Below are 19,881 nucleotides of genomic sequence, written 5' to 3' on the forward strand. Positions count from 1 at the left end.
CACATTTTAAAGGAACTAAAATGACTTTGGAACAGGAGTTTTGTTGAAAACACTCTGAATTTTAAAATATAACACATATCAATAAAAAAAAGTCTAAATCTTTAAAGACTGTATTTTCTACATTGTTTGATGGGGAATACAAATTCTCTATAAACAAATAAATGCCTTGCTTTCTTTGCTGCTATGTCTATCTTTTCCAGAGGTATGCTGAGTTTTAAGAACAGAATCATCATTTACAAAACCCACCCATATATATCCTGTTATCTCTATCAATTTTTGCTGCGGAGTGGGTAGTACTACTTAGAGCTTTGGTTATATATACTTCTACCCATTTAGCCTGAAGTAAGAGTGGTGAAGTAAACTATAGTAAATGAAAAGCCATGGACATCTTCACTTTGTTCTGCACTGAACATTCATTAACTGTACTTTATATATATATGTCGTGTCCAATCCCCAGGGTATCCTATAATGCATTAATCAGTAACAGATAGATGGCTCAAGACCAAAAAAGGGGTAAGAGTCATTAGTTTTTCTTGTTCTTAAAATCAGGTTAATTCATTTTGCTCACTAACCTGTCTACGAACTCAAAGTTGTATAAAAAACAGCAGGAAAACAGTGGGTTAAAAAATCAATTCACAAATTTTACCTTGGGGTCTTTACAGGTTTCTCTCTCCATTTGTTTAGGAATAACAGCTAGAAAAGCAGTCTCTTCTTCAGTGCCCAAGGGAATGAACTAGGATAAAATATCAATTAGTGTGTTAGCTAAAATAATTTTATAGGTGGTTTATGAGTTTGGTGGGAAAATATTCCCAAACTTAAAGTACACGTCATCTCCATCTCACGTCTCTCTATACATACACAAAATAAACTACCCCTGGCAAAGGAGTGCTCTAGCAAAGAAAGGACTATACTAGTTAATTTATTTTTTTTTTTTCTAATTTTATTTTATTTTTAAACTTTACATAATTGCATTAGTTTTGCCAAATATCAAAATGAATCCGCCACAGGTATACATGTGTTCCCCATCCCGAACCCTCCTCCCTCCTCCCTCCCCATACCGTCCCTCTGGGCCGTCCCAGTGCATCAGCCCCAAGCATCCAGCATCGTGCATCGAACCTATACTAGTTAATTTAAAACCTGAGCATATTAGAAAATTCTAATTCTAAACTTTAATTGAAATCTTCTAAAACAGTATGTTATAAATCCCATACTAAAATTTATGTTAATGCAGATTATTTAATTCAAAAATTAGTGTGAAATTAAAAGAGGAAAATCATAAATAGTGTAACACTTTATTTAAAAAATGAATCATTTTCTAGCAACTATAAAACACAAGATATAGACAACAGCAACTAGTCATTTTCAGTTCAAGTAACTAAAATATCCATAATTTCTAATGTGAATTATAGACTTAAGAGACTTTGAGACTTAACAAGTGAACTCAACTGTAGGAGAAATTTTATGTTTAATAATTACGAAGAAAAGAGTTGTCACTAAAATAGGTAAACTGTATTTGTTCACACAATGGTCACTTTCCTTTTATAACTCTGTAAGCACAACTGCCAATCAAGTAGCTCTTAAAAACAATCAACTCATATTTTAGAACTAGCATTTTTAACAAGAGTGAATTTTTAAAATTAATTAGCATAGTATAATAGCTTCTAGCTCCTTTGCTATGTGTGACTAATTACACGTACAGAACTAAAGTGAAGGTGCCGCTGCTAAGTCGCTTCAGTCGTGTCCGACTCTGTGCGACCCCATAGACGGCAGCCCACCAGGCTCCCCCGTCCCTGGGATTCTCCAGGCAAGAACACTGGAGTGGGTTGCCATTTCCTTCTCCAAGGCATGAAAGTGAAAAGTGAAAGTGAAGTCGCTCAGTCGTGTCCGACTCTTAGTGACCCCATGGACTGCAGCCTACCAGGCTCCTCCATCCATGGGATTTTCCAGGCAAGAGTACTGGAGTGGGGTGCCATTGCCTTCTCCAAAGTGAAGGTGGCATTAAGTATATCCTCAAAGAGCACCCTAACTTTAAATTTTGAAAGTTCCTTCTATCACTACTATATATGAAGAGTTTGTTTCAGAGTTGTAGCAAGAAAGCTATTATAGAAACAAAAATGTACTTCAATATTAATACTAAAGAGATTTAAATTACTTTTATTTTGCAAAAGATTATAAGATCTTTTTCATTACTGTGAGATTATAAAATATTTTGCTTTAAAAATATATGACATTTATTTTAAATGGCAACTCATCCTGAAGGGAAAAACAGTGACAGTGTTAATTTGAAATTTATACTTTGTGATAATTATCACTGAAAAAGTTTAAACCATATTTTTTTAAGTGAAAAAAAGAACAGTAAGAATGTGATCATTTGTAAGTTAAATTAGGAAGCTGCTGTTATGTTACACATTTGAGCTTGTAATACTAACATAAGGGTGAAAAATGACTGAGTCACCACAATGAATTGTGTTTTGTGCTGTTTTAAGGAACACAGCCTGCAGATGCAGCTGTAACTGTCAATGGCAATTCTTGGATTAGGTAATGCTTGCAAGTCTGCAAAATTAGCTTTATGATAAAAGATTTGTTATTTAACCAAATCCTATTGGCTACACAGGGCACTTATACAAGCCAGTAGGCTCATCTAAATGAGTAGAAAAGGGTAACTAATTACAAATAAATTTGAAAACTGGCAATATAAAACACAAACATATAATTACATGCCATACCTATATATACAGATACAATATCTGATTGTATTACATTTTAAAAGTTAACTCACCTGCAAAGACTGACGTGATTCACTTGGTTCAGCTTCATTTTCTTTTATCATCTTAGGAATAGAATATTAATATAAGCCAAAAGGTAATAGTAAGTTAGAAAAAATAAAGGACACCATTACTAGCAATCAAAGAAATAAAAGGTAAGTGTTGATTAAATACTATTTCACTTAGGAAGAATTTTAAAAGATCTTAGTACTGGTAAATATAAAGTGAACAAATATTCATATTGTAAAACATTAAAATATTTCAATCTGACTTTTATCAACATCTAAGAAATTGTTCTTGGCCTTTCAAATTATCAGTTCCACTTCTGAGAATCAAATCTAAGGAAACACTTTAAAATGTAAATAATCATTTACATGCAAAATTATCTACTAAAGTTTTATTTACAAAAGCAAAATGCTAGAAATAATCTAAACGTCCAAAATAGGGAACTGCTTGTCCAAAGCATAGGATATCCACAGGATGGAATGATAAGTAACCTTTAAAAGGTACATTTAAGAGTTTTTAATAATGTGAGAAAAAATATGATATTAAGCAGAAAGGATATAAAACTATTTAGAAAGGACATAAAACTATTTGTACCCATTAATCTACCCACATTTTTTAATATGCCAAAAAAAGCTGGAACTGTTAACAGTAATTATCTCCAGGTGATAATACATGCTAAGTCGCTTCAGTCATGTCTGACTCTTGAGACCCTACAGACTGTAGCCTGCCAGGCTCCTCTGTCCAAGGGATTCTCCAGGCAAGAACACTGGAGTGGTTTGCCATTTCCTCCTCCAAGGGATCTTCCTGAACCAGGGGATCAAACCTATGTCTGTTACATCTCTTGCACTGGCACAAAGGTTCTTTACCATTCGGTGGTTTGGTAAGTTTTATTTTTTTTTACCTTTTTCTGTATTTAAAAAAATGAGGAAAAAATTGATATTATTTTTTAAAAAACAGTAACATGAAAAACAAAATATGATACAAACTGGGGGTAAATGAAACAATAAAAGAACTGTTTCTTCAAACGTGCTAAAAGCATCTTCACTGGGAAACACTAATTTACATTATTCTAGAATTTCAGTTCACCCTAATTAGTATTATTATTTTTTACATTATTTCCATGGTTCCCAAACTGGTGTAACAAGGTACTTTGGGGTGCCTCAGTGTACTCAATGGGGGCTCCATAAGATGATTTAAATTTGAGGGAAACACATGTCATTAGACATCTGTCAGAAACTGAACAAACTACTAATTCAAGGTAGCTCAGTTTCAACATCAAATCTCCTGTCATTTCTGTCAGTGATACCTTATCTTTGTGAAGCTGGGTTTTAGGAAACTGCTATGATAAAAATCAATTACCATGCAAAAATCAGTGTGGACCTAGAAACTCAATCTATTTCAAGGTTTGAGAAACTGGACAGTGTCCAGCAAGCACATGCATTCCATTAGTAAATGTTTAAAAATAAAATGCTTATTGTAATCATTTCACAATCATATATGCATATATCAAGTCATTATGTTATATATCTTAAACTAATACAATGTTATACTGTTAATTATATCTCCATAAAACTGGAAAGAAAAACCAAAATGCTTGCCAAATTAATCGGGCATGGTAAGTTTTCAATACTACTAACTAGTCAAGGCTATGGTTTTTCCAGTAGTCATGTATGTGACTCTCATGGATCTGAGAGTTGGACTGTGAAGAAAGCTGAGCGCTGAAGAATTGATGCTTTTGAACTGTGGTGTTGAGAGTCCCTTGGACTGCAAGGAGATCCAACCAGTCCATTCTAAAGGAATTCAGTCCTGGGTGTTCTTTGGAAGGACTGATGCTAAAGCTGAAACTCCAGTACTTTGGCCACCTCATGCGAAGAGTTGACTCACTGGAAAAGACTCTGATGCTGGGAGGGACTGGGGTCAGGAAGAAAAGGGGACGACAGAGGATGAGATGGCTGGATGGCATCACCGACTGGATGGACTTGAGTTTGACTGAACTCCAGGAGATGGTGATGGACAGGGAGGCCTGGCGTGCCGCAATTCATGGGGTCGCAACGAGTGGGACACGACTGAGCGACTGATCTGATCTGAACTGAATAAATGGAACTGCTAGGTATTTCCTTTGGCCAAGCGATGCATAAAATCACTGAGATACAGGGGAGGTGGTGAACCAAGATAGCTTCAAACCCTTGGTATTTCTATAATATTATTACAAATTCTAGAGCATTCTATATGAAAATAATAAATATACTGACAGAAAAAAATGTACCTGATGAGGATCCTGGTTCAGATGAGGAGACTTTGGTATAGCTTGTGAAACTATTGTAGTCAATGGTTTCCCAACTATAATGGACAAAATCCAACGGTCTTATTCGTCAAACATACAGTAGTGCTCTAAAATTTTTTAAAACTTATTTCTAAAACTGAGTGAAACAAGGAATGTAACCATTATTTTGAAATTACAGTATGCCAGACACTGGGGAAACAGCAGTGAACAAAACAAACAAGATCCCTTGACAACAGAGGGACACAGAAGGTAAGTAAATTCAGCTTGTGATACAAAGGATTTCATAACACAGGGCAATATGCTAGAGTGGTTTTAGCAGGATGATCTGGAGAGATCTCTCATGGGAAGAAATGCTGAAACCTGAGGATAAGAAGACCGGCTATGCAGGAATAAAGGTTTTCAGGCAAAAGAAGTGTCAAGACTCAGACAGAAAAGCTGGTAAGGCTGCAGAATGGAAAGGAGGACAGGGTAGCTAAGTCAAAACACCTTATCAGTTATCTGTTTAAAACGGGATTTTTTTTTTCCCTTAAAAGAAATTCAATAATCTCAGTTTCTTCTAAAGTCACCAATAAGACTATAATTTTTAAGTGATTACTTCTGGTTAAAACAAACAAACATAGCTATATCCAGTGTAAACTTCATTTTTTACCAATTATTATTTTTGGTTTCATTATTTTCCTGTAAACATTCAGACTATATTTAAATGAAACAAAAATTTTAGAACTTGAGCTTATTTATAAGGATAATTTTTAAAAGGCACTGCATGAAAATTATTTTTTCCTTCACTGCCTTCACTCAAGAATAAACTTCTAAATTAACATTTCTAAACTATATCCCATTATCTCACAAAAACTTTAACATATTGGAGAAAATGTGTTTTGTGTTTTTTTTTTAAACATTTTCACACATCCTAAAATGGTGGTAAAACTGATTCTTCTCTAATTCTGAATTAAAATCCATGAAGTCATTTGTTAAATTCTAGTAAGAAATTTCATCTCCTCTGTCTCAAGAAAACCAACTTAGTCATTTTTTAGAGAAACATCTATGTCAGAAAATACAGTCGATCCTTATTATTCACAGATCCCACTTACTAAAATTTATTTGTAACCCCCAAATCAAAGCTATATTTCTGAGGTCATTTGCAGACATGCAGAACTATGGAAAAATGAGTTTCTTGATGAGCACATTCCCAGCTGAGGTAGAACAAGGAGACACTCCGCCTGGTAATTTCAGCTCTCCTGCTCCACCTGTCCCTTTTGTGATCTCTTTAGTACATTCTTCCTAGTTGAGGGCTTTTTATTGGTGACTCTGCTATTTAAAATGTTTCCTAAGTTACTGCTGCCTAGCGTTCCTAAGTGCAAGAAGGCTATGGTATCCCTCATGTAGAAAACAAGTGATGTTTCATTCAGGCATGAGTTAGAGTGCTGTTGGTCGTAACTTCAATGTTAATCAATCACCAGTATATATTAAGTAAGGCATCTTTAAATGGAAACACACATAAAACAAGGTTTTACCACCGTATGACCCAGCAATCCCACTCCTAGGCATATACCCTGAGGAAACCAGGGTTGAAAAAGACACATGTATCCCACTGTCCACTGAGGCACTATTTACAATAGCTGGAACATGGAAGCAACCTAGATGCCCATTGACAGATGAATGGATAAAGAAGCTGTGGTACATATACACAATGGAATATTATTCAGCCATAAAAAGGAACGCATTTGAGTCAGTTCTGATAAGGTGGGTGAACCTAGAACCTCTTACACAGAGTGAAGTGAGTCAGAAAGAGAAAGATAAATATTGTATTCTAACGCACATATACGGAATCTAGAAAGATGGTTCTGAAAAATTTACAGGGCAGCAGTGGAGAAACAGACAAAGAACAGACTTATGGACCTGGGGAAAGTGAAGGAGAGCGTGAGATGTATGGAGAGAGTGACATGGAAACTTACATGACCGTATGTAAAATAGATAGCCAACGGGAATTTGCTGTTATGTCTCATGAAACTCAAGCAGGGGCTCTGTATCAACCTAGAGGGGTGGGATGGGGAGGGAGATGGGAGGGAGGTTCAAGAGGGAGGAGATACGTGTATACCTATGGCTGAGTCATGTTGAGGTTTGACAGAAAACAGCAAAATTCTGTAAAGCAATTATCCTTTGATAAAATAAATAAAAAACCAAGGTTTTATACTGATTAGCTGATGAATATGTTCTGACCAGAGGTTTGAAGGAAACTAACCCTGCATTTCTCCTACCCTTCATTTCTCCTAGAAGCAATGGCCTACTGTTCACTAACTTACTGTTTGGTAACTGTATAGCACATATATCACACGAATAATGAGAATTAACTAAAATCCTCTTCTCCAACTTGATGAGAAAAAATAAAAAATTTCCCAAAACTAAAATCTGTAATTCCTAAATCTTATATTAGAAATTTATATCCTTATCTGATATTGCATAACTACATCTACCCACATTTATTTTTCAATAGTTTTTTATTTTTAATTTTTTAGAAAATAAACTATAATAATAACCATCAAATTTAACTACATTAAAAAAATTTTCTAGATACAATAATTTATTACTATTTTTCTCAGGGATTCCTTGAGATAATCAAATAAGAGTTCAGTTTTAACTTTTGAATATTATAAAGTACATTGTTCATTCGTTCATATGTACATAATATTAATTATGTCCTATGTTATTTTTCTTTAAAAAATATGCTGTTGGCAAATACCATAATCCAAGTCAAAAAGCCAATCAATCAATAACATACTAAAAGAAAATATTTGCAACATATATCATAAAGGGCTGATATTTCTAATCTTTAAAGAATTCTTCCAAGTAAAAGAGAATAAAAAGACCAACAACCATGAAAAGACTGGATAAAAAGGTAGAATAGACAGTTTGAGAAAAAAGACAAATGATGTTTAAGTACATGAAAAGCTCAATTTCATTTGTAGTAATAGAAATACAAATTTATACTCTCATTTCTCATCTATTAGACTGGTAAAAATTCAAAAGCTTGGCAACATACTCTATTGGCAATACTATGCTGAAACTGGCACTCTGATACATTATTAGTGGGAGTGAGAGATGGTATGATTCCTTTGAGGGAATTTAGAAGCATCTAGTAGACACACATTTACTCAACAAACCTGTTAGGAAGGAATCTGCCCTGGAGACACACCTGCAATAACATGCAAAACACCCACAGAGTTATACAGACATAAAAGGTTACCATTGTCACATTATTTGCAATAACAAAATACTGGAGACTGGTTGCATGAATGATGGTTCAACCACACATTAAATATTACACAGCTGTAAACAAATAAAACGAGGATGAGACCTGCCATTCTAACCTTCAGGACTGCTATCTGGCTCATATGTCTGCAGAGTTCCTTGTTGTTTCAAGGAGGTATTTTTCTTTTTCAATACTTCCAAGCCTTCCAAAGCCGTACTGTGTTCAGTCAATGATTTTAAGAGAGAAATGCTATTTACTAATCCAGAAATTTCTGAAGAATTTCTAAGATTATTCCCATATTGTTTGTTTTCTCCAGAAGTTTCTACATCAATATGGTCCTGGGATAAACCTCGACTCCTTCCCACCTCTTCAGCTTCAGAAATATGTGATTCTGTGTCTTTGGAAATATGTGTTTTTCCCAAAGGGTAACACAAAGAATTGGAACCTTGGGTCTGTGATTTATCAAGTGCAGTACATTCTTTGGAGTGAATCTGTTTGGCATTTAATATCTGGATACTGTTGCCACTGCTAGAGGTTAACGGTAAAACCTGATTGGTTGTTTTGTCTAAGTCACTTCCCAGAACAGTCTGAGCCTGTTCTGAAAATAGGTTGTTTTCAGGTTTCTGATCAGTGGCTATGTTTAAAAGATGAGGAATATGTAAATTTGTGTTCATCCTTTCAGATTTACTTGGGAAGGAAGCACTAATGGATTTATTAGCGCCTTCATCATTTTCTACATATCTATCATCAGTCCACTCTAAAGATGAGTCAAAATTGCTTAATGTGTCACTACACACCTCCTTTCTTTCTTTCCCAGTGTTTCCAGCTTTCCAAGTTTCTGTGTCATAACCTACACAAGTTTTATCACAAAACTGTGAAGGCAGAATCTCTTTCATGGGAAATGTCTCTGAAAGTTTGCCCCCAGTAGACGTTAAGAGAGGCAGATGTTCACTGCCAACTTCTTTACAGCTTATATTCTCACATCTTGAATTGCTGCTATTAACCAAAGTTGAATCCTCTGAATCCTGGGAAGTTTTGCTGCTTTCCTGTGATTCCTCTTCAGTGTCACTGGTTTCAAAATTGTTTAGATTAAACGTGACTTCCACAAATGGCTGTGATATATCACTCATGGGTTCATGAATACTACTAAGGCTTTCATTGTTAGTACTACTTTTAGAAAATATATCATCAGAGATCCCAGAATTGTTACTTGGTGAAGATTCAATTTGTAGATGTTCATACTTCTTTTCTGGTGTTCCATTTATATTTATCTCCTGTGCTTTTTCTCTAAGAAGAATTGATCCTTTTTTGCCTATCTGGTCATTTTGATCAACAGATCTTTTATTATTTTTTTGAATGTCAGAATCTAATAATAAGCCATCATTTACTACAATGTTACAATTAATTGGTAAGCTACTGTTTTCACAGAATGAAGGAATTTCTAGTTTTCCTTCTTGATCCCAGGATTGATCATTATCATCTATTGACTTATCTTCATTATACCTTTTTCCCTTTTCAGCACATGTTTCCAAGAACTGGATCCTGTTTTGCATCGAAAGGTCTTTCAAGTTTAAATGACCTTCTTGGGTCTTGGGTTTCTTTTCTATATCTTTTCCATCTACTGTAGAAGAATGTACAGGTGACCTCCGTGAGGATAAATACACGGCCCACCGGCTTTTATTTCTCATGGTATTTTCTGATTGATGCTGGTTGTGTAAACTTTCTGTGCTCTTCACTTCAGCATACTCTTCCTGTTCAGGTAAGCAATCTGGTTCAGCAGGAATTTCTAAACTTCCTTGTGGTTGTATCTGAGGGAAATGGCCTATAATCTCAGAATTTAACTCCTTAGACGTACTTGTGGATGTGGACTTCAGAAGAGCTAATATCTGGGCTTTGCTTCTAATGTTTTGTGAAACTCCTAAACTGTGAGATACCAAACTGTCTCTTTTCATGGACTCATCAGTCAGTAAAGAATCTGAATGCTTATTTACAGAACTGACAGGAGAACAAACATAATTTTCTTCACATAGCACTTCTGGGTTAATCTTGAAGGATGGAGTAGAGATAACTGAAGAAAAAGGTATGCCATTTCGTTCTCTGTTCTTATAAGTGACAATGTTCTCAGAGTCTGTTGGCATATTACTTGCATCTTTCTTGCCAATTGTAGGAAACAAAGGAGGTGTGCTGTACAATGGAGAAAGAAAGGCAGGACCAGGTTTCTCAGACTCAAGTGAAGCAGCTGGGTCACTATTTTCTGTAATAACCATTTTCTTTGGCACTTGACGTGGTCCTTGAAAACCCTAAAAATATTAAACAATTATTAGCTGTTCTATAGACGACAAAGAAAATGTAAAATGAACTGGCTAAAAAAGAATGTGCATGTTTTACAAGATAAAGTAATAATTAAGATATAAATTTTGGGGAACTTCCAAGGAGGTCCAGTGGCTAAGACTCCGCGATACCAATGCAGGGGGCCTGGGTTTGATCCCTGGTCTGGAACTAGATCCCACATGCCACAACTAAGACCCAGCATAGCCAAAAAAAAAAAAAAAAGATAAATTTTGCTATGCTAAAATGCAAACACTCATTTGTATTAAGATTAGAGTTTACTTCCTTTCTACCATAGTGAAAGTAAAGTGAAGTCGCTCAGTCGTGTCTGACTCTTTGCGACCTCATGGACTGTAGCCTATCACACTCCTCCATCTGTGGGATTTTTCAGGCAAAAGTACTGGAGTGGGTTGCCATTTCCTTCTCCAGAGGATCTTCCCAACCCAGGGATCGAACCCAGGTCTCCCACATTGTAGGCAGACGCTTTACTGTCTGAGCCACCAGGGAAGTCTTTTCTACCATAGCCTATACTATGAAGTACTGTTTTAATCATAAAGAACAATAGCTTTGCAATTCACTACTTCTTGAAATGATTTTATAAATATATACTGATTTATTATTTTCAACAGAGAAACTTACAGTGAACTTCCTTTTTAAACCAGCAGGCTGACACCCAAGGGATCGGCCAGAAGACATAAACCTCTTTGAATTTAATGCTGGTGCTTCTTTAATGACATCCTGCTTGACAGCTGTGCTTCCAGCAACTTTAACCTCCTCAACTGTGATTAAGTACCGATCACTTTCTAAATCATCTCCAGGTTTAACCTAAATTTTGAAGAATAAACATCAAAATCATATATGTCTAATTATTTGATTATATATGTGTTGCAATAAGCTTCTAGCACTGGCAAAGACACAATGGATATTCAATAAATAGTTGCCAAATGAATCAATAACTAAATTATTTATTACTATGCACTAGTTAACTAGCCACAAGCACACAAAAAAGTAATACAACAAAATAAATTCACTAATTTGTTTATTCAACAATACATATTAAGGATTATATGAGCCCTTTTGCTACATGCTGCGATACAAAGACAAACAAGAAAACTGTGCTTCATCTCAAGGATTTCACTTAGAATTCATAAAATTAAATGTAATTCTTAAATTAGAGATATTAAATAATCAGTTTTATATATTTTTATACATTAATTAAATTAGATACATAAAATTATCACAAATTATTATAAACTATTACTTAAACAATTATATTCCAAAATGGCATTTCCAATCACTTTAATAAACAGAATACAGTACTATTACCATTTCAGACTGCAACATAAAAAGATTATTAACCTGTTGGTAATATGCAAAATCTGTGTATTATCACAGACAAGGTACTCAATCTTTACTCATGTAATAACTTTAAATGAAATAACAATAACCATTGTTACCATCAATTAAGTATCTACTAAATAATGCTCCTCCTAGACTCTCTTTTGATAAATATTAGAATTCCACCACCATTTTTGTCATAAAATTTTAAAACAGATTAAGTACCATGGCCAAAATCAACACAATGATAATAAAAATATACATTTTAGCACTTTGAGAATCACTGTACTAAACAGTGAGGCACTTTACCTAAGCTATTTCTAATTTTCTGGCCAATCAAGTAGAATACGTCCATGGTCCTCATTTTATAGTAGAGAGGGTGAACATAGAGAAGTTAGGTTAGCTAGGAAGTATGTGAAAGTGGGAAATAAATCCAGAACAAACAACTTCTTCTGTCCTTATTCTTTATATTAAAATATGCTTTTGGTTCCCTTTTCTTCCTTCTCCAGAGAAAAAACATGAATATTTGAGAAAATATTTTAAATAAGAACAATTTCACAATATATATCCCACTGTAGTTCTCTGCTTATCAAAACATATAATAGAATTAGAATAACTTTCTTAGTTCAAATCCTAGCCTTATCACTGTTAACTCTATAAACGTGGGTTAATTATTTAATCTTTCAGTACTATACTCTTAGTCTATACAAATCACAGGGCTGTATAAAGATCAAATGAAACAATATCTAAAAGCCTTTAGCAGAGTCTAGCTAATAATAAATGTTCAATAAATATTATCTATAATTACTAATATTAGTACCATTACTATTTAACAATAGTACCATTACTATTTAACAGTACTATTACTACCATTACTATTACTATTACTAACATTAGTACCATTACTATTGAACAATATTCACAAAGGAAGTAAAAGATTTTTTTAACAATAGCTTAAAAACAAGATATATTAAAATACCTCAAGGCACTTAAGAAATAAACTCTCCAAACATCCTCCTTTGTCATCATATAAAATTGCCTATATTAAAACAAAACAAATATTAACAATGTTTTAAAAAAAGGACACAACATAATTCTACTTTTCTTAAATATCTTCAAAGCAAATAAAATCATGTCTTGAAAGGATTACCCACTTTGTAAACTTGGATTAGAAAGTGCATCTATCTCAAATGTTTACTAATCATCCATTCAGTGTGTGTAAGAGAGCAAAGGCATACTCATAAATTCAAGAAATTAATCCCTACCAGGAGAATCTTAGAATGAAACTGGGGAGAAAACAGAGTTGGAATAAATTACAGGAAGCAAATCAGGAAACAGTTATCAATAAAGAACTTATTCTAATGGTGTGATATGAAGGATCAAGGAGATGATTAGAACTTGAAATAAGTCCTCAGCAATGGGATAAGACAATTGTTTGAGGCATACAAAGTAAAACCTACTGAATGTGCAGGATATAGGAGAAAAAGGAAACTAAGGTGATGATCATTTTCTGGCCTTCTGTGTCTCTCTAGCTCTCTAGCCATGCTGCTCGCTGTTCAGTTGCTCAGTCATATCTGACTCTTTGCGACCCCATGGACTGCAGCAAGCCAGGCCTCCCTGTCCCTCACCATCTCTCGAAGTTTGCCAAGTTCATGTCCGTTGCATCAGTGATGCCATCCAGCCATCTCATCCTCTGACGCCCTCTTCTGCTGCTGCTCTCAATCTTCCCAGCATCAGGGACTTTTCCAATGAGTCAACTGTTTGCATCAGGTGACCAAAATACTGGAGCTTTAGCATAAGCCCTTCCAACGAGTATTCAGGGTTGATTTCCCTTAAGACTAACTGATTTGACCTCCTTGCTGTCCAGGGTACTTTCAGGAGTCTTCTCCAGCACCACAGTTTGAAAGCATTAATTCTTTGGTGCTCTGTCTTCTTTACGGTCCAGCTCTCACAACCGTACAATTGTACGTGGCCACTGGGAAGACCATAGCCTTGACTATAAGGACCTTTGTCAGCAGAGTAATGTCTCTGCTTTTCCATGTTGTCTAGGTTTGTCATAGCTTTCCTGCTGAAAAGCAATCATCTTCTGATTTCATGGCTGCAGTCACCATCTGCAGTGATTTTGAAGCCCAAGAAGAGAAAATCTGTCACTATTTCCACCTTTTCCCCTTGTATTTGCCATGCAGCAATGAGGCCCGATGCTATGATCTTAGTTTTTTTAATAGTTTTAAGCCAGGTCTTTCATTCTCCTCCTTCACCCTCATCATCAAGAGGCTCTTTAGTTCCTCTTTGCTTTCTGCCATTAGAATGGTATCATTCACATATCTGAGGTTGTTGCTGTTTCTCCAGCCTGTCTTAATTCCAACTTGTAACTCATCCAGCCCAGCATTTCTCATGATGTGCTCAGCATGTAGATTAAATAAACAGGGTGACAGCAAACAGCCCTGTCGTACTCCTTTCTCAATCTTGAATCAATCAGTTGTCCCATACCGGGTTCTACCTGTTGCCTCTTGACCCGCAAACAGGTTTCTCAGGAGACAGGTAAGATGGTCTGCATTCCCATCTCTTTAAGAGCTTTCCACAGTTTGTTATGATCCATACAGTCAAAAGCTTTAGCCTAGTCTATGAAACAGAGTTTCAAAATGAAACTCAAAATCTTCATTGCTCCCTCTAAATGTGCTTTTCTTTTTCAGAGATCCTGTCTCACTCAGTACCACGAGCATAATACAGAAACCTAAAAGTCATTCTGGATTCTCCTCTCCTTCATATCCAAGACCTTCAGATTCTATATTTTCACAATTTCTATTATCATTTCTCTCCATTGTCAATGCAACGCCTGCATGGTCAGAGCCCCATTATATTTTGTCTATATTACTCTACAACCTCTTTATTAATAGTCTTTCTAAATCCAATCTTTCATCCTACGTCACTTAAAAGGTATGTTAGACATAGCTGCCAAAGGGATCTTTCTAAAAATAGGAACATGATTACGTCATTCTTCTGCTCCTAATTCTTCAGTGGCACCTCAGGCTGAGCACACAAAGTCCTTTATAATACGCCTCCTGCCCACGTCTTTAGCTGTATCTTCTACAGTTTTCCAGCATGGATCCTTATTCCAGACACAGTTAACTGTTTCTAGTTCCCAGAAGTGTTTCACTCTGTGCTACACCTCCACACTGTTACAGCCATGACACCATGCTCAGCTTCCTTCCCTCAAACCTATCAACTTTGTTTACAAAACGTAATAAATACTCAAAAGAATACTCTTTATCCAGAAAGATTTCTTTTAACCAGAGTCAATTTTTTTTTTTTAACAGAGTCAAATTTTGATATCTCTCATTTATCATCTCATAGAACCTTAAGCGTATCATTGTACATATTTTAATTATTAGGCTCTTAGATAAAAATTAGATAAAAGTCCCTTGAAGACAAAAATCTGTAACAATAGTTACTATTCACTGCATGCTTTAAATGTGCCTGGTACCTGGTTAAGAGGTTTGTTTTCTTACAAGTAGTCTTTCTATATTAAAAAGTTTCTTTTACTGATAATTTCAGAGTGATAAATATGTATAAGCAGAATAAGGAGGGAATATGGAGATCTTTAACTGCTGGCTTCACTCAGGAGGATACAATCTTGCCAATGTGTCCAATATGTTATCAACCCATCTGTAATAAAGTTCTTTCTTTAAATTTGGTAATATTAAGATAAACAATAGAACCCACATCTCCTGCATCGGCAGATGGGTTCTTTGCCACTGTGCCACCTGGGAAGTCCAAAATATACAATAGATGCAGGTTCAATCCATGGGTTGAGAAGATCCCCTAGAGAAGGAAATGGCAACCCACTCCAGTATTCTTGCCTGGAAAATCCCATAGACAGAGGAGCCTGGCGGGCTATAGTCCATGGGATCACAAAGAGACACAACTCAGCAACTAAAAAACAACAATTGTTTATTTGCTGAGAGTAAAATTTAAAAGTCCTCATCACAAGGAAAAGAAAAAGAATTTTTCTAACTATGGATGGTGATGGATGGGAAATAGACTTACTGTGATCATTCTGCAATGTATACACAAATCTTTAAGTTGTACACTTGAAACTAAAATAATGACATGTCAAAAATATACCTCAATAAAATAAATGACTAGATTGCTGTCCCTCATCCCTTCAGTAGAAAGCCTAATCAGAACAAAAAGCCCAAGTAAGAGAAAAGCTCTTGCCTGTCTTTGACCTGAGACATCAGTTTTTTGCTAACTTATAACTCAAACTGAAATAATGGCTCTTCCTGGGTGTCAGGCCTGTTGGCATAAACACTAAAACCACATTATTAGTTCTCATGGGACTCCAGCTTGCCAACTACAAATGTTGGAACTTGTCAGCCTCCACAATCACATTACACAATTCCTTCTAATAAATCTCCCTTTCCTCCATAGAGGAAGAGATAATTTATGTATCTTTATACATCTCTACAAAAGCATGAAGGCCTGAGTCCTGAGTAAAAATTTTAATCATGGGAAGACAATTAGCCAGCAGAAAATACTTAGAAGTGGACAGTAAGCAACATTAGGAGAGTGTGGTGTCACAGAAGTCAAATGAAGAAGAGGTGATATGATGAATGAGGAGACAAGGGTATTAAATAAGGTCCTGAGAATGGGTAAGAGTCGAACATTTAAATTTGACAGATGAAGATAATGATAATCAGGGTGGGAAAAGAAACCCATAGAAGGATCACTATATCTAGTAGGGTCAAAGATTTATCCTAGTAAATAGTTCTCTCAAAACTTGATAGGATATCAGAAAATAATGAAGAAAATCCAAAAACAGAAGAAAAGAACCCTACACATAATTTCAGAAATTGGTAGCTTTTCTAAAATATGTCAACTCTATATGTACCATTATACTGTGAGCATTATTGTGGTATAAATATATTTTATAGTAGTTTTTTTGGTATAAACTCTTACTACTGCAAAGAAAAAAAGTGTCAAAATTCCTAAAATGTTTCATGAAAATCTGATTTTTTAAAAAATCAAAGGAAATTAAATAGTATTAACTGAGCTTTTATAATCCACAAATTAATCACTGTGATATAGGAATCATTTGACAACTTCTGTTTTCGCATCATATCAGCTTATGGACATATGTAAGGTTTTATCTACAGACTTTTCTTAATATTCAATAAAAAGAACCCAACTTTTAGACTCCTTAGTCCACTGTTTTGCACTTACTTTGTTTCCTAAGTGAGTGATCTTCAGAATTCCATCTTGCCATACTTTTGACTTCTTCGTCTTTTGATGAGTATATAGTACCTTATTTCCAAAAGTATAAAGCAAAGAAATGGTTTCTACTTACACGTATTAAATGTTATATATTTTTATACCCTTCCTTTATACAAAAAATATGTAAAACATCACAAGGATCTTTTATTTATCAAAATAAAAACATAGATACATAACAATGAAACATGAATTTAAAAAAAAAACAAAGAAAGAAACCTGGTCGTTAAAGACAATGGAGGGGAGAAAGGAGAGGTGAGAGTATAAAAGGGTCCTGACACCAAACAGGTTAAGAACCATTAATCCAGATAGAATAGACATGCCAGTCTTTCGAGAGAAAGAAATTATTTCCTGGTTCCAAGCTTCCAAAGAATTTGTTCCAAAGAACTTTGCATAACCAATGTGAACTCTAGGCAAAATACAGGGTTGCCAGACAGAATACAGGGCAATATTTAAGAGATGCATACTTATACTAAAAAATTATTCACTGTTTATCTGAAGTTCAAATTTAACAGAGTGTCCTATTTTAGGTTTGGGTTTTTGTTTTTTGTTTTTCTTTGGTTGCACTAGGTCTTGGTTGCAGCACGTGGGATCTTCTATCCTCACCATGGCATGCAGAATCCCTAACTGTGGCATGTGAACTCTTAACTGCAACACGTGGGATCTGTTTCCCTGACTAGGGATCGAACCTGGACTCCTTGCCTTGGGAGCAAGGAGTCTTAGCCACTGGATCACCAGGAAAGTCCCAGGTTTGGGGTTTTTAAAAAATTTGTTTTAGGTTTTTTAGCTAAATCTGGCAAAACATTTGTGAAACATGCAAAGAAGGAAGGAAAAAGGAAACAGTGAACACAAGTAAGACTTACAATAAATTCTTGGCTTTCCATTATTTCTTCTGATATTACAGTCAGGTCCAGAAAATAATCAGTAGTCATTCAACTATTTATAGCACCTAAAATGAAAAACGACAAATATTCAACCCTGATGAACAGAATAAGTATCAACTACAATCTTTCCCCACAAACTCTGGACCAGAGAGAGGTGTTTAAGTGTTGAGACCATGTAATCACCAAGGGAAACACACATGTAGGGAATTCCCTGGCAGTCCAGTGGCTTGCACTCTGTGCTTTCACCGCAAAGGGTGACTCACTGGTCAGGGAACTAAGATCCCACAAGCTCCCAGGGTAAGCCAAAAGAAAAAAAAAAAAAAAAAAAACCAACCCAAGGATGTAATCAAATTACCTGCCACTGAGGACCCAACAGAATAGTGACACCACACTGTGGAAAAAGAATTTCCCAAGTAAAGAGAAATCTAGGTAAAATATATAAAATAATGAGTAGGCTGCAGACGTTTTTCCAGGTGCCATAATATGTATCAGAAAATTGATTTTCCCCTGCCCCAGAAGCTGGGTTTCTCTGAGAAAGAGCTTCAATTTCTAAAATTCTCTGAATTACTATGATCACCACAAGATGGCCCCCTTGCATTTCAAATTTTTCCTTTTACATTTTCAAAGTCAATGGAACATAGTATCTAAAACCAAATATACATTATAATACATCTCCAAGGAAAAACTTTTTCAATATAATTGCAATGAGTTGCAATTATACTTATCCCATGCTATTGGATAAAATTGTTATTGTGGGCAAATCTGGTAATCTAAAATCACTGATGATGAACTGAAGAAGTAAATAGAGATGCCAAAGAAAGTATTATTATTTTTAAGCACGGCCTTAGATCTCTGGGCCAATAGCATTAGCAACACCTGGGAGCTAGTTAGAAATTCAAATTCTTGAGTCTTGACCTATTAAATCATAAAGGCTGGCACTGGGGTCCAGTACCTGTAATTTAAAAAGCACTGGAGGTGACAGTGATACACACTCAAGTTTGAAACCTACAGGTATCCAATAAAGCAATGATTTGCAATTCTGGATTAAAGTCATCCTTTATACATACAAAACGTATAAAAATAGGCCACCTACATGGTATTTATAAATCACATATATTTAGTACTTCTGTGTGCTATGTACTATGTGTACATAGCACTAGGCCAAGATACTAAAATGAACAAAATACTGCTCCTAGTCTCAAGGAATTTTCAGTATAGCAGGGTAATAAACAGTAATTACAAAAAATATGGAAGGAAAAGCACTGGAGGGGCACCCAACTCAGTCTAGGGCATCAAACAAGGCTTCCTGAAAGACATAATGCATATACTGTAAACCGAAATAATCATTAACTAAGGAAAAATTCCAAGGAGGGTATTTCCAAATAAGAATAACATGTACAAAAGACCTGTGGAAGACTTAGCAAGGCATAACCAAGGAACTTCAGTTTACAATCAAGTGTAAGATAGTGAGTTGTGAGAGATAAGACTGAAAAAGTGAGCAATAACAGGATGCGAAGGGCATTCTATTTTATGCTAAGTTGTTTGGACTTTTTAAAAAGACAGTAGGAGGCCAAGGCAGAATTTTAAGAATAAGATTACATGATCTGACTTGGGTTTTACAAAGATTGCTCTGGCTGCCAAATGGAGAAAGGGCAGGGCAAACGGTACACAAATGAGATATGAATACTTGTCCCATGACATAGTTCACAGCACAGGACCAGACCTACAGATGCACTGCCTTTCAGAAATATAACT

At 35.3% G+C, this 19,881-nt stretch overlaps 1 protein-coding gene across 14 annotated transcripts in view; it reads right to left on the reverse strand.

Annotated features, from left to right (window-relative positions):
• Positions 1–19,881, reverse strand: part of ZGRF1 (zinc finger GRF-type containing 1) — a 55,896-nt gene that overhangs the window by 34,503 nt on the left and 1,512 nt on the right. For 12 of the 14 annotated variants that reach the window (XM_086407113.1, XM_086407118.1, XM_086407117.1 and 9 more), the window contains exons 2-9: positions 18,106–18,191; positions 17,195–17,275; positions 12,951–13,010; positions 11,273–11,458; positions 8,424–10,605; positions 5,038–5,111; positions 2,780–2,830; positions 647–733 (exon numbers count right to left, since the gene is read on the reverse strand). In XM_086407113.1, the coding sequence (XP_086263239.1) occupies positions 647–733; positions 2,780–2,830; positions 5,038–5,111; positions 8,424–10,605; positions 11,273–11,458; positions 12,951–13,010; positions 17,195–17,275; positions 18,106–18,174 (2,790 nt within the window). In that variant the 5' untranslated portion in view covers positions 18,175–18,191. Of the gene's footprint in view, positions 1–646; positions 734–2,779; positions 2,831–5,037; positions 5,282–8,423; positions 10,606–11,272; positions 11,459–12,950; positions 13,011–17,194; positions 17,276–18,105; positions 18,192–19,881 lie in introns of those variants that run through there. The other 2 variants (XM_086407122.1, XM_086407121.1) reach the window with 2 other exon arrangements.

Source organism: Bos grunniens, chromosome 6, assembly GCF_055505025.1.
Source record: "Bos grunniens cultivar Pamir isolate PY7600 chromosome 6, Bosgru_T2T1.0, whole genome shotgun sequence".
Lineage (NCBI taxonomy): Eukaryota > Metazoa > Chordata > Mammalia > Artiodactyla > Bovidae > Bos > Bos grunniens.